This window comes from Dysidea avara, chromosome 4, assembly GCF_963678975.1.
Source record: "Dysidea avara chromosome 4, odDysAvar1.4, whole genome shotgun sequence".
NCBI lineage: Eukaryota > Metazoa > Porifera > Demospongiae > Dictyoceratida > Dysideidae > Dysidea > Dysidea avara.
The window spans coordinates 17,211,092-17,226,648 of NC_089275.1; the positions used below are offsets into that span (position 1 = coordinate 17,211,092).

General features: G+C 41.5%; 1 protein-coding gene across 1 annotated transcript in view; it reads right to left on the reverse strand.

Annotated features, from left to right (window-relative positions):
• LOC136253606 (ankyrin repeat, PH and SEC7 domain containing protein secG-like) overlaps window positions 1–15,557 on the reverse strand; it is a 46,597-nt gene that overhangs the window by 15,438 nt on the left and 15,602 nt on the right. Inside the window, exons 5-8 of the mRNA XM_066046272.1 lie at window positions 8,157–8,255; window positions 7,520–7,618; window positions 6,557–6,692; window positions 6,367–6,494 (exon numbers count right to left, since the gene is read on the reverse strand). Of these exons, the coding sequence (XP_065902344.1) occupies window positions 6,367–6,494; window positions 6,557–6,692; window positions 7,520–7,618; window positions 8,157–8,255 (462 nt within the window). The remainder of the gene's footprint in view (window positions 1–6,366; window positions 6,495–6,556; window positions 6,693–7,519; window positions 7,619–8,156; window positions 8,256–15,557) is intronic.

Sequence of the window (15,557 nt, forward strand, 5' to 3'; positions counted from 1 at the left end):
TATTACAACTGTTCAAAAATGTTATACCCACATTATGTGGTATTTTTAGTGTAATTGTACAGAATGGTGAACTGTATATTAAAGATCACGGAGGTTTTGTTTCTTCTAGCCATAAATGTCAGCCAAAAATTAGCTAGAATCCTGGTACAGTACCTTATCAGTATTGGTTAAGTATAACCAAGCCCAAAAGTTCCTTCAGCACAACCATAAATTCTTCCAATAGATATATAGCTACATTTTAGAAAATTATTCATTCAGTCAATGGAATATTATACATTTTCCTGCCTGCCTGCCTGCCTGCCTGCCTGCCTGCCTGCCTGCCTGCCTGCCTGCCTGCCTGCCTGCCTGCCTGCCTGCCTGCCTGCCTGCCTGCCTGCCTGCCTGCCTGCCTGCCTGCCTGCCTGCCTGCCTGCCTGCCTGCCTGCCTGCCTGCCTGCCTGCCTGCCTGCCTGCCTGCCTGCCTGCCTGCCTGCCTGCCTGCCTGCCTGCCTGCCTGCCTGCCTGCCTGCCTGCCTGCCTGCCTGCCTGCCTGCCTGCCTGCCTGCCTGCCTGCCTGCCTGCCTGCCTGCCTGCCTGCCTGCCTGCCTGCCTGCCTGCCTGCCTGCCTGCCTGCCTGCCTGCCTGCCTGCCTGCCTGCCTGCCTGCCTGCCTGCCTGCCTGCCTGCCTGCCTGCCTGCCTGCCTGCATGCCTCCCTGCGTGCCTGCCTGCCTGCCTCCCATATAACTAGGTTATAATACAGTTTATCATTGGTCCAATGAATGAAATCTGCACTATCCTCGTCATTTCCTGAGCCTGAAAATTCCTACATCAAAGCATCACTTCATATAATGTAGTCCTTACAGAAAATTGTCATTTAGACCAGGTGGATTTACTTACAACTGCAGTTGTATGCTACTTGAATTTGTATGGTGGATGATTGCTTTCTCACAGGATGGAGAAGAATATTTGCTTTACATCTGCCGGCTGCATGTTGCTAGTCCACCTTCTCTTAATGATTTCTCCATACATTTTCTGTAGCTGAGGTGTTTTGGCTAGTTAGTTGATAGTAGCTAATTGATAGTTAACATGTTGGTTGCTGGGGGCCACCCCTGGGAATAGTGGCAACCTCCACCATTTATAGAGGATTAAATTACACATATGTGCTCTTATATATATAACACATTTATTAGCCTAGCTATCCACCCTTCCACCGCACCAAGTTCTACATTGCCTACTCTTTTTCCTAATGCTAATCACATAACATTTTCCCACAAAGCCAGTAGTGTACATGACAATGCACAAGTTTGACAATCATGCAAAAAGAATACAATGATACCATAATAGAAAGTAATATTATATCTACATGCGATCATGCATGACATGACAATATATATCTATATATAGATCATATAATATGTGATATAGAGAGGATGAATTTGGATGAATAACGGACAACTGAAGAAATCATAAGGTGGGCAGTAAGTTCTTTCATAAATAGGGTAGATGAATGAACATAGCATTTGCAAGTGATAATAGCAAACCACTAAGACATGTCAAACTGCAGCAACTGATCACTAGCAACCAGAATGACAGACCAAGCTATGTCATGAACATTAACATTGGCATCAATTGATAATGCATTACAGCTACATAACTAGCATCTAATTCACCCAAATTCCTACAAATTTCCCCAGTAGCCCGAGCTTGCTGTACCCCACATATAAAATCACAATAGTACTTAGACAGTAATATTATTGTAGACAGTAATATTATTGTAGTTATGATAACCACACATAGCACGAGTATGCATTAAGTATATGACATATCCCGATGGTATATAGAAAATTACAACAATACCAAATGAGAATACAAGTGAGCCTGTATGTGTACCAATAGAGGTAAGCATCTTACTAAGCAGGGTTTTGCAGGTCCAGCAGGGATCAATGCCTAAGAACCTGTGAGTACCAAGGAGTGTGCAGTTATGGCATAAGTATAAAGTAGTGTGTACATATGACATGAATGCAATGTACACAGTAGGCCTGCCAATTGATTGTATGTGAGTGTCAACTACCTGTATGCAGCAACAAATGTATGCACATATTAGCGAGCATTAAGTGACTTCGCAAATACTGATACGCATTTTTGCAAGCATGTAAGCAGAACATAAATGTAAAAACCATAGGCAGCAGCAACAGTTGTAATCCAAATCTGAATACAGCCAAGTACTATACATACAGACATTGGTAAGCACGAGTAAACTTGCTATTAGAGCTAAAGAGGTTGCTTATGTAGTATAAAGCCTGCAATGATTTTAGACATGCAGCAGTTTATATTGTATGCAGATGCTTTCAAGTTTAAAGTACAAGAGTACTCTTTTGCACGCAGACCCTGTGTACTGACGAAGAAAAAGTGCAACTGAGGATTGGAGGTATGTACCCCCAAAAACAAGCTGGTAAATGTTGATATACGCACCCAGCCTCCTACCTGCATGCAGCCACCAATGAACATGCGTACACCCGAGTATGGAGCATGCCTGCGAAAGCAACAGCCATTGAGCTATATAGGTATGCAACAGTTGGTGTATACTGGAGGTGTTACAAGTTACATTGGCAACCAAACGAATATTTAATTGTATAAGAAGGTTGACAGGTTGCAGAGGTATGGAAAAGCTTGTAAAGGGTCCCTAGACAATGACACCTATCCTACTGTTAAACCAGGGAAAGAAAACCCTATAGTAAAGTGTTATTATATACATGGAGAAGGGACATGCAACCTTGGTGTAGATATGCGCACCTCCTAACTACCTGTAGCCACCAATGGACCTGCATATGCATGGACATGGAGCAAGTCTGCAGAGAGTAACACAGCTGAAGTGCAGTGGTCACATATACATGTTCAACAACAGAAAGTTACTGCAATGTAACTAATCGGTGGCAATTTCATGTACGCAAAGGTGGAAATGGAAAAACCCAAGCACATCTAAGAGCTGCCATGCTTAAGGAGATAATAGTATTACTAAAGAAAAACACTTTTGACCATAGGGATGTACGTATACAAATACCCACTAGGTACATAATTAATAGCATATAGTGGAGGAAGAGGGGGGGGGGAGAGGTTGGTGTAGAAGGGATTGGAGAGTGGTTACACATTAGTGGTAGGTCAATTATGGAAATATGATGCCAGTGGCAATAATGGTTATGCATGAGCTAGTAAGATTAGAGTGGGATTGGGCAACTGCAGTGGTCCCTAAATAGTGTAGCAGTCACATAAGCATGGTATTACATGAAAGCAACAGTTGGGACATGCCTGTCTGCAGAAGCAGTGATAACTCGCAAGGCTATAGTGAAGAGCATGCATGCTGTGGCAGCAATAGTAGCAATGATACAGTAGAAGTAAATTACTTGCGGCAGAGTTGTAGTTCAATAGTAGTGGCAACAGTAATAGCAGACATGCAGGAGCCATAAAATTCATGCGGTAGTACTTTGGTATATCATGAGGTTGCATATCAAGCAGCAGCAGCAAGAGTATCACACAGTATTCCGCTAGTCTCTGTACTCCCGGCAGATCATGCAATAGAGCACCCTTAAGCTCACAGCAGTGATTTCATTTACATGGCCGTGCTGATATTTCATTAAGTGGCGACAATTTATTTATTTTTATTTTTTGTGCTGGGGCCATGATATACATGCAGCAATAGTAATGTTCATGCAGCAGCCACATATGGAATTGGGCAACTGAGGGGATCAGGTTGTGGTCACTAGATGCCGTAGTAGCCACACTTGGGCAGTATTGCGTATCGACCAATTGATGTCTGGGATACATATGCTTTAACGGAAGCAGTAACAATCAGAGCAATAGCAACAATAATATTCATGCAGCAGCAGTAATAGCATTCTTGCAGCCGCAATAACATTCACACAGCAGCACTCTCAGTGCAATAGTAATATTCATGCAGCAGCACCCTTAGTGCAATAGCAGCAGTAGCAGCAATATTCATGCAGCACATGCAGCACCCTCAGTGCAATAACAGCAGCAGCAATACTCATGCAGCACATGCAGCACCCTCAATGCAATAGCAGCAGCAGCAGCAGCAGCAGCAGCAGCAGCAGCAGCAGCAGCAGCAGCAGCAATACTGCACTTACTTGATTAAACACCGCCCTTTAATAGTTGCAGCATTGTGGTCCCACAAGCGATTGTGAAAATAATGGCTTAAACATCGTTCACAAGAAGCGAGTGGTAGTCGAGTTTGAATAGTCGCCACATTGATTTTTGGAACTAAGGTAATAAATGCCATTGCATTTAATCAAGTAAATACAGTATTCATGCAGGAGCACCCTCAGTGCAGCACCCTCAATGCATTGGCAGCAGCAATAGCAATATTCATGCAACGGTACCCTCAGTACAATAGCAGCAGCAATAGCAATATTCATGCAGCAGCACCCTCAGTGCAATAGTAGCAGCAATAACATTCATGCAGCAGTACTCTCTTATGTGAATCATGCAACATACTTTGCATAAGCACAATAGCCTCATATACTTACAACAGCTCGCGAGCGACCAGCCATCAAACATACAAAGTTGTAAGCCTTACGTATAGCATGCTACCGGAGAAAGCTTGTCCAGTAAATACTTGCCCATTGGTTGTGGTCCCATCCTCATCCCTCAGCTGCCACCAAACTATATGGGGGAGTGTACAAACACAGTGTAATCAGAATGGTTTTTTTTTTTGTTTTGTTTTTCTTTTGCCGGTGCTACATTTATATGGCAGTATTCTCGGTCAATTATGCGACAGCAGCACTCTCATTATGCAACAGCAGCATATCATGCAGCAGCACTCTCATTATGCGACAGCTCTCTCAGCAAAACATGTAACAGCAGCATATCATGCAATGCAGCACTCTCAATCATGCAATGGCAGCATATTATGCAGCAGCACTGTCATTATGCAACAGCAGCATATCATGCAGTGGCATTCTCATTATGTAACAGCAACAATGCAGCACTCTCAATCATGCAATGGCAGCATATCATACAGCAGCATTCTCAATGCGATAGCATTAAGCCATTACGAGTTTTGATTTTGCTTTTGCCAGTAATATAAGCTTGATAACACCATCTGTGACCCTTAGCTGTAACCTAGCCAGTACCTATATGTATCCAGCATAAGTAGTGCCTAGTCAGTGACCTAATGAAAGCTGCATAGTAGGAGCACTTACAGCTGGCAAATCATTGACGCAACACATTATTATTAAAGCATAACATTCATGCGGCTTCATCCTGCAGCAGTGCCTTATGCGATAGCAGCATGCAGCACTAGCACTTAACTAAGGCATGAGCAACAGTAGTGGCATACATAGCATAAAAAATAAACACAGCAAGACCTCATGCAAATCAAGGCACATGTTAGCTGTGCATATATAAACATGCTAATGGAGAAAGCTTATTACAACCTTATAACAATTAAACAACTCAAACAAACAAGCGAAACAGCTGACAACACTTGAACAGAGGTTTATGGCAAACTTGAACAGACAAGCCTGGAAGCTAACGACACAATGTTAAAGGACAAGCTTGAAAGCTAACGACAAGACTAAGCCAGTACAGCAATTCATCGCAGCGTCACTTTAATTATGCTAAACTTCTTATAGAACATGCGTGAGAACTCAGCTAGTATCCCTCGATAGCCGTTCGTCTTATTGTAAAGGTGCGATCAGTTTTGTTCAATTTAGTGCGCCGCATGCAACACGTGTCACACAAGGAACGAGTTCACCAGTTATAATGAACCTCCAGCGATGACGACCTTGTTTCCCGCCTACCACCTTGATCGATTCCGTAGGCTGGAAGGACTGCTACGAAGAACCTCTGGCCATGGTAGCTCGGCTCATACACAACTCGTGCAAGCCGTGGCACATTTTCTGTTCACCAACCACCGTTCCCGGTACACAACGCGACACTAGCGGTCTTGTTTCACCTACTAGAACTTTTCTTTAACTAGGCCATTCACCTTTCAAGAACGTGGCATGTCACGTGACCGCAAACCTGTTAAACCAGTTTGTTGATTACACAATACTTGAAACTATCTGAACATTACTTCACGTGCTTAGATCATAGCGCACCCTTACTCTATAGGTCACAGAAATTATGTGCAAGTTCTTATAGTGCTATATCGCACTATCTGCAGCATGCATGTTAACTTCAATTTATTGTGATACAATAAATTACATTCAATTGCATTTGAAATACACAAAGCCCTAGGGTAACAACTAGCAGTGGTTATATTAACCATACAAGTATGGATAATTTTACCATACTAAAAAATAATATTTGGCAGTTCTTCCCACCCTATCCCTCAGCTCAGATAAATATGGTTGCAATCAGATGCTTGCCTTTCCCATCCAGATCAGTATCAGGAGACGTTCCCCATCCAAATTGCTAACTAGAGATGCTCTCCCAACCAGACTGCTAGCTGGAGACGCTCTCCCATCCAGATTACTATCAGAAGACACTCTCCCATCTACCAGAAGACACTCTCTGTCATGAGCACTATCAAACATGACCCAGCTACAGAGTACCAACCAGCTAACCACCATAGAGGGACCACAGTGCTACTATCACGTAGCTCAAGTGTTGATGCTATTTCACACAGCGACACTCTCAACAGTGGATATTGACAATTCTGAGAACAACGGTCATGCCCTGACCATTGTATCACCTGCGCACAGGTGTTAATGCTGTCACAATCTGGCAAAAGCTAAAAGCCACGTGACACAAATTAGTGGTCAACACATTACCTACTGCTGCTATAAGCAGTTCGTCCATTCTACTTAGAGGAGTCTGAGACAGCAGGGGGCCTCACTTAGGATATCTACCTTATCCACTAGGTTCTCCTGTTTGCCTCTATTGTAAAGAGTTTAGGACAGAGACACTTCTCTGCTCTAAACTCTTTCATTACCCAAGTATCAATAAACCAAAAGTACTTCCTACTTTGGCCCCACTGGAATTACATAGCCTTGCCTAGGCCATATACCATGGAAAATGAGGCCCCTAGCACTTACCAACTCCCTCCTCAATCATTGGATTGCTGGAGGTGAAGAATAAAGATCCAAGGAACAGACCACAAGAGTAGGTGAGTGGTAGCATAACTAAACATTAATAATTATATTGCTAAGAGCCATATCACAGCTATGTGGGAAAATCTCTACTGTGGTATGTTACAATCTATTCAATACCAAAGTACGGTATTCAATTGCTAATGTAATCTATGTACATGAGGTGTGTATGCAACCTCAGTAGAACAAAGGACATTTGGCACACAATTTGAAATTTTAGCTAAAGTGGAGTTCTTTTCTTCAATAAAAAAAGCACGTGATTCACTTGAATCAATGCGTAATTTTAATGGCAAATTAAGGACTTCATGGCTATACTAAAAAATAATGTGTGGCAGTTTGTTTACATAACAACCTTGCTAAGGAAAAGCCAGGGGTACAAGCAGACTATTTTACATAATATTTTCATTAATGTACATTATTATTGCCTCACATTTTTAGCAGCATTGACATCTGCTTCTGACTTGATCAACATCTCCACTACTTGAGTATGACCATTATATGCAGCAGTATATAGAGGAGTATCTCCATCCTATAGTGACAAAGTAATCAACAGTGACAGTTATTATTTCATATTGATATAATTTGATGCATCATGGATAACCTGTGCTCATGAGAAGATTCCATTGAAAGACACATATTATAAAGGAATTTATTACCATTACGAAATTTAATAATTCCATAATAACCATATTGCTAAGGACTTAACATGGTTATGCCATGGGAAAATCCCTACTGTGGTATGTTACCATATATTCAATACCAAAGTACAGCATTCAATTGTTAATATATTCTACAAACACAAGGTGTGTATGTGATTTCAGTAGTACAAGGACTTTTGGTTTACAACATCTAATTTTAGCTTAATTTGTGTTCTTTTCTCCAATAAAGAAAGCACATAGTTAACTTGAATGAAATTGCAATTTTACTGGCAAATAAAGGACTTCATGGCTATACTAAAAATAATATTTGGCAGTTTGTCTACATAACAACCTTGTTAAGGAAAAGCCAGGGATTCAAGTGAACTACATACATAATAATTTCATTAATGTAAATAATTGTTGTCTCACTTTATCAGCAGCATTGACATCTGCTTCTGACTTGATCAACATCTCCACTACTTGAGAATGACCATTATATGCAGCAGCATATAAAGGAGTATGTCCATCCTATAGTGACAAAGTAATCAACAGTGACAGTTATTATTTCACAGTGGTATAATTTGATACATCATGGATAATCTTTGTACATGAGAAGATTCCATAAAAACACATATATTATAAAGGAATTTATTACCATTACAAAATTTAATAATTCCATAATAGCCATATTGCTAAGGACTTAACACGGTTATGCCATGGGAAAATTTCTACTATGGTGTGTTACCATCTATTCAACTAGTACTTTATAAATTGCTAATTTAAAAATGAAGTAGGGATTTATACAATAGAAAGTAGTGAAACAAGAGATGATCGATGGCATTATGGTACAGCTCAGTAGGAAAGTTCCTACTTTGGCATTGAGCAAAATATTTGTTATATCTAATGCGCCAAAGTAGGGATTTCCCCATTGAGCTTAGCTGTAATACATCTTTTGTTTCACTAAATTTATTGTATAGATCCCAACTTCATTTTTAAATTAACAATTTTTAAAACACTAGTTTGATAAGTTTTTTGCTGCTAGCTACAATGTAACTTGCAACTGTTCGAATGGAATAACATACATGACTCCTGGAGGTAGACTGAGTATGGTCCTGACTAGACATTGGATGACCTGCAGTTTGAATCCTAGGGTTGGAGGGTTTTTTCCTTACTTTAGCCCATTTTCTGTTACACCTTTTAAACTATAAATCATTAAGTCTAAGTCCTTGAAATTAGGTTAGATAATCCTAATGCTGTAGCATATGTTGCTGCCAGACCTTTAATACTGGCCATTCTAAAGTGTTAAAATTAATAATAATAATGACTGTTGTATTAGAGTGACTGTTGTATTAGAGTATATCTCGAGTCAGCCAAGAGGGGTGCAGCTAGCTAGACCAACAAGGGGTGAAATCATCTTGTTTACTGTTAACTAAACAGCTAGATTGTAAAGAGGTGTGGTCCCCATACTCCATCATTATTAGTTCACTTAGATCTTTAATTGATGGGCGTGGTCGTGAACCTATTGCTAATGGAATCTCAATGGCGAACTTGCAGATATCTAGCTAGTATAGCACCAGGACTGAAGAGTTTCTGAAATCCAGCTCTAAAACAATTCTGTGGCATCTATATATGTGACCCAGTCTGGGAAAACCGGGCTTATCACCTATTTAAAAGTATCTAGAAACGCCGGTTTTAAGTATTTAGCGTGTTGTAGCTCGCCAATGGTTGAAGCTAAGTGTACCAAATTTTCACACATTTTACACAGATTCCTTGCCTTCCAGAGTATCCACTGTGCAAGTAGCCAACAACTAAGTTTCCCACCATTTTAGATAGTTTTTAAACCGAGGTTGACTGTATCAGGCGAGCTGCAAATTTGGTGGGAGGCAGAGCCCTGGAAGGTGGGAAAGATGGTGTTCAAAAATTGAAAAGGAAGGCCAAGGGATGAATTATGCCAAGTTTTGGGCCATTGAGGTCTCAAAACTGGATAAAATGTAAGGAAATTCACAGCAGAGGTACTTATTCAACACCACAGAGCTGTACAGCCACATACAGTCATTCCCAGGCTGACCAGAGCTCCATTAAGGTCCCACACCACACTTGCGGATCGCCACTGGGCTTGGGAAAAGCAGCCAGCAAAATCAGACCACTCAAGTCTAGATGATTTTGATAGTGGAATTAGATAGTTTATTCATGTAGCTTTGTGTCCTGGGTGAAAATTTGAATCTGCTGACATGGGCGATAAGACCGGTTTTCACAGACTGGGTCACATATGTGACCAGGCCTGCGAAAACAGGACTGGTAGGCACAAACTACACCCCATTACCTAACAGATTATATCTCAGCACTGCTACTCTCTACTTGCATTCTTTAAATTGCATTATAATGCCAATTAATTGTTGAATAAGGGCTGAAAATTGCATGGTCAATGTGTAATGTCATAAAAAGGTACGAATGATAAAAGTTTGAAAAAACAGTAGGCAAATTTTGTGTGCCCACACATAGGCGGATCTGAGGGGGGGCCAAGGGGTGCTGTGCCCCCCCCTGGCCCTTCTCTGGCCCCCCTTGGACCTACAGTACCATATGTATACCAGAAACTAGAATCATGCATTCACACTGCATTTAGAAGTATAGAAAGCCAATTGGCAAATAGAAGACAACGCTTATAAATGTGCCTAACATTTATAGTTAAACTGTACACTGTAAAGAAAGTGAGGCAAATAAATTTGAATTTTGTGCAAGGATCGAGATACTCTAATAGAGCAGTCACTACTCTAATAGAATAGTCGCAATTCTGATGTCATCAATTTACAAATTTTACAAATCGTAACAATGCTAGCTACTCCTTATTTTGATTTGGTATACACTTTACCATCAAACAAGTTATCTCAGATAGGCTAACCAATCTTTGTACGCATTGCAAATCATACACTTTTAAGCTAAGCATTATCAAAAATGCTCTGAAATTCAAACCTGGGAGGTCTGATTTTTAAAATTTTCTCCAACTACAGTTTTACAAACTGTATGTCCATCGTTCATCCAGCTATATGCTGAATAAGGTTATGCAAATGAATATAACTTGTGTTCTAGAATTTCCCCATAGCTCATAGTAGAATAAACACTGTTGTGCACTAAAACTTCTTGCCCCCCCTTGGCCCCCCTGACAGTGTCTCCTAGATCCGCCTATGTGCCCACATGCTCTGTTTTAGCAGGCCTGGTCACATATGTTGCTGAAAAAAGTTTTGATACAGAAAATTAATGTCTCAATATGGTTTTGTTGGATGAAGTAGAAGACTAGCAGCCTGATTGAAGATTAAAGAAAAGACAAAGCACAGAGTGCCTACACTCATAGGAACTTCAAAAGGCACATTCCACCAGTGAGTTTGCTATTGTGGTCTAAAATGGTGGCCATGTGCTGCTTAGTTTGGCCTCTAGCCTTGCAACTGTGGTCAGTGAGGCAGTGAGGTAGCAAGACTATTATTTGAGTTTTGGTACTCTTGAATTTGAAAATTTGTTAAAGTCAGCATCATACAGTACTGTATAGTAGGGACCAAAAAGGAGTAGGTGTGACCCATGAATGAACAATATCCAAAAACCAGACTAAATTTTCCCTGATGACAATGAGGCAGTATTGGTGAGATAAAAAAAAACCAAACAAGCTGTCAGATTGATCCGAAATGCTTCCAATAAGTTGCGACGTATACGGAATTTTAAAAATTATTTTTTAAACATAATTTTCTACTGACTGTTTGACTGACTAGTACCTTCAGATAAGTGTAACTCGATAACAGCTCAGACTACGTACTTGATTTTTTCGCTGTTTGACATCGCATTTGCCTGCCTGCCTGCCTGCCTGCCTGCCTGCCTGCCTGCCTGCCTGCCTGCCTGCCTGCCTGCCTGCCTGCCTGCCTGCCTGCCTGCCTGCCTGCCTGCCTGCCTGCCTGCCTGCCTGCCTGCCTGCCTGCCTGCCTGCCTGCCTGCCTGCCTGCCTGCCTGCCTGCCTGCCTGCCTGCCTGCCTGCCTGCCTGCCTGCCTGCCTGCCTGCCTTCCAATAAGTTGCGACGTATACGGAATTTTAAAAATTATTTTTTAAACATAATTTTCTACTGACTGTTTGACTGACTAGTACCTTCAGATAAGTGTAACTCGATAACAGCTCAGACTACGTACTTGATTTTTTCGCTGTTTGACATCGCATTTGCCTGCCTGCCTGCCTGCCTGCCTGCCTGCCTGCCTGCCTGCCTGCCTGCCTGCCTGCCTGCCTGCCTGCCTGCCTGCCTGCCTGCATGCCTCCCTGCGTGCCTGCCTGCCTGCCTGCCTGCCTGCCTGCCTGCCTGCCTGCCTGCCTGCCTGCCTGCCTGCCTGCCTGCCTGCCTGCCTGCCTGCCTGCCTGCCTGCCTGCCTGCCTGCCTGCCTGCCTGCCTGCCTGCCTGCCTGCCTGCCTGCCTGCCTGCCTGCCTGCCTGCCTGCCTGCCTGCCTGCCTGCCTGCCTGCCTGCCTGCCTGCCTGCCTGCCTGCCTGCCTGCCTGCCTGCCTGCCTGCCTGCCTGCCTGCCTGCCTGCCTGCCTGCCTGCCTGCCTGCCTGCCTGCCTGCCTGCCTGCCTGCCTGCCTGCCTGCCTGCCTGCCTGCCTGCCTGCCTGCCTGCCTGCCTGCCTGCCTGCCTGCCTGCCTGCCTGCCTGCCTGCCTGCCTGCCTGCCTGCCTGCCTGCCTGCCTGCCTGCCTGCCTGCCTGCCTGCCTGCCTGCCTGCCTGCCTGCCTGCCTGCCTGCCTGCCTGCCTGCCTGCCTGCCTGCCTGCCTGCCTGCCTGCCTGCCTGCCTGCCTGCCTGCCTGCCTGCCTGCCATATCACTACATTATAATACAGTTTATCATTTATCCAATGAATGACCTCTGCACTATCTTCATCATTTCCTGAGCTTAAAAATTCCTGCATCAAAGCATCACTTCATATAATGTAGTCCTTATACAAAATTGTCATTCAGACCCAGTGGATCTACTTACAACTGCAGTCGTATGCTACTTGAATTTGTATGGTGGATGATTGCTTTCTCACAGGATAGGGAAGAATATTTGCTTTACATCTGCTGGCTGCATGTTGCTAGTCCAGCTTCTCTTAATGATTTCTCCATACATCTTCTGTAACTGAGGTGGTTGGGACAGTTGATAGTTGATACATCCGACATATATCCAATTTTTCCATACATGTTTTGTACCTGAGATGGTTTGGCTAGAGGTATTTTGACTTGCTCACCTACCCAAATACCTGCTAGCCAGGTCACAAAAATTGGATTTTGGTATTTAAATTTTACCTTCTGTAAATGTTTTCTTGTTTTTAATGCTGGGTTTAATGTTAGACAGTTCAATGAAGGTGATTTCATTGCATATGATATATTTATGCTGGTGTTTAATGACAGCATTTTTGGTAAGCACCATACATTTTAGGAAACAAACCTACTGAAAAGTACTACTGTACTGTTTGATGACTTAACTATTAAACATCTGCCTTTGTACAGTATATGTATGCACAGTTTACAAGACACATGACATGAAGAATGATATATAGTTAGCAATTTCTATGCAGGTTGAAACATTAGAAAATCAAGACACATGACAATGTGTTGCGTGACCAAGTACAGCCAGTGTGGATCAGGGACACACAAGTGTGTATTTTACAGGAACCAAGAAAACTCTGTTTTTACATATCTGTAGCTCGATAGTCCTGACCTGAAATCAACAATTTTTGCTGTGGAAACTCCCTCAGAGTGGAGAACTTGATTGTTTCAAATTTGAGGTGAATTTACCTAGCCATCACTGATATATGCATCTTCAAACTTAATCTTAGTCTCTTGGTATTTTGTCTTCTCCTTATTCTTATTCTTCTATTCGCAACACTTAGAAAAAGCACTATAACTCACACATGCTTTAGTCAATTTTCTTCAAATTTGGAGGGCAGTAAGAATGCAAAGCTGCACATCCATGGTCCAAATTTTGTACACATCAGATAAAAACCAAGGCCAATTTTCTAAAACATACAATAGCAATTTTTTGTCACAGTCACAGAGTAAATTGCTTGAAGGAATGACTTGAAAATTGGCATGTACACGGAGTAACCATTGTAGTACAAACCTTTTGTAGTTTGAAAGAAATTGCACTAACAGTTATGGAGTTAATATAACAGAAAGGCCAACCATGTGTAAAAAGAACATGATCAAGTTTTGTTAATAAAAAGGTATTTACTTACCATGCCTACTAACTAAAGGAATCAACTGAAAATAGGTGGAGAGGAAGATTGGAACTGTCTTTCAGTACAGTAGTGTATAAGGAATCAGATAATAAACCGCTGAATTACACTACGAAAGTCATCTAGGTGTAACAAGTGTGCAATCAAGATACACTAATCAAATCAAAAAATAATAATAAATCTGCCGAGCTGTAAAAAAGGGTGCAGCCTTCAAAAAAGCCAGGTTGAGAAAAGATGTGAAATCAAAGGTGCAAGAAATGGCTGTGATGGTAGGTTAATGGCAAAATTTTTAATAACGACAATTCAGATGAATTTGGTGCCGAATCCTAGTGAGGAAGCAATGCACATTCACCTAAATTGTTGTTATTAAAATTTGGCTATTAATCTACCATCACAGCCATTTCTTGGCTGCCACATTATTTGATTTCACATCTTTAATCACTCTGGAGTTTTTGGAGGCTACATCATGATTTATAGCTTGGATGTTTTTTTGATTAGATATCACTTATTTCTGTAATTAAATACCTAAAGCCAGCCTATGGCCAGCTTTAGGTATTTTTACTTGTGTTTTTTCTTTACTACAGAGAGAAGATCATTATGAGAAAGAAGATTTAATTGATTCGTTTAGCTACATGTACATTTAGGCAATATTATTTAGTACATGTAATTTATAATCTAATTCAAACCAACCATGTTGTTTAGTACCCAATCACCTGAATTGTCATTATTAAAATATCACAGCCATTTCTTGTCCACCACCTGAATTTCATATATTTTTCACCATAGCCTTTTTGGGGGCCGCACCCTTTTTTATAGCTTGGCTGTTTTGGATTAGATATCACTTCTTTTTGCATCTGTATTGTATACCCCAATAGGCTGGCTTTGGAGCTTTTTTACCTATTTATTTTCTTTGCCACAGGAAGAAGAATAGGATTTAATTATAATCATCAAGACACATGGTAGTGTGTCATGCGGCCCAAGAAGCCAGCACGCAACACCTGTGAGTATATTGACAGGAAGAAAGAAAACGCAATTTTTGCACCTCCGTAGCTCTGTGCTGCCTTGATGAAACAAGACAATTTTTGCTGTGGACACTTCCTCTAATTTCAGTACGCCACATTGCAAATTTGAGCGAAATTACTTCAAGTACTCCCGAGATATGCGACTTCACAAATTGGCTTAGTTTCTTCATTTTTTTCTTCTTATTTTACTTCCTCTTTTTGTACACTTACAAAAAATGCTATAAAATTCGAACTCTATATCCGATTGCCTTGAAATTTGGTACACAGAAAGGGGGTATAAAGGTGCATCTCTGTACCAACTTTGGCTGGAACACAATAAACAGGCAAAGAGTTATTAGCGATTATTCACAAACAATAACACCAATATGTTGTCACGCCTACAGATTAAACCACTTACGAGAAGAAGCTGAAAATCAGTGGGTGAATAGGTTAACTATTGAACCTCAAACCTTTTGTGGTTTGAAAGAAATCGAGCCAAAAACCAGGAAGATGCAATGAAAAAACCAACAGAGTGTAACAATTATGCAATCAAGATTAACTAATATAAAAATGAGTACTTTCCATGCCCA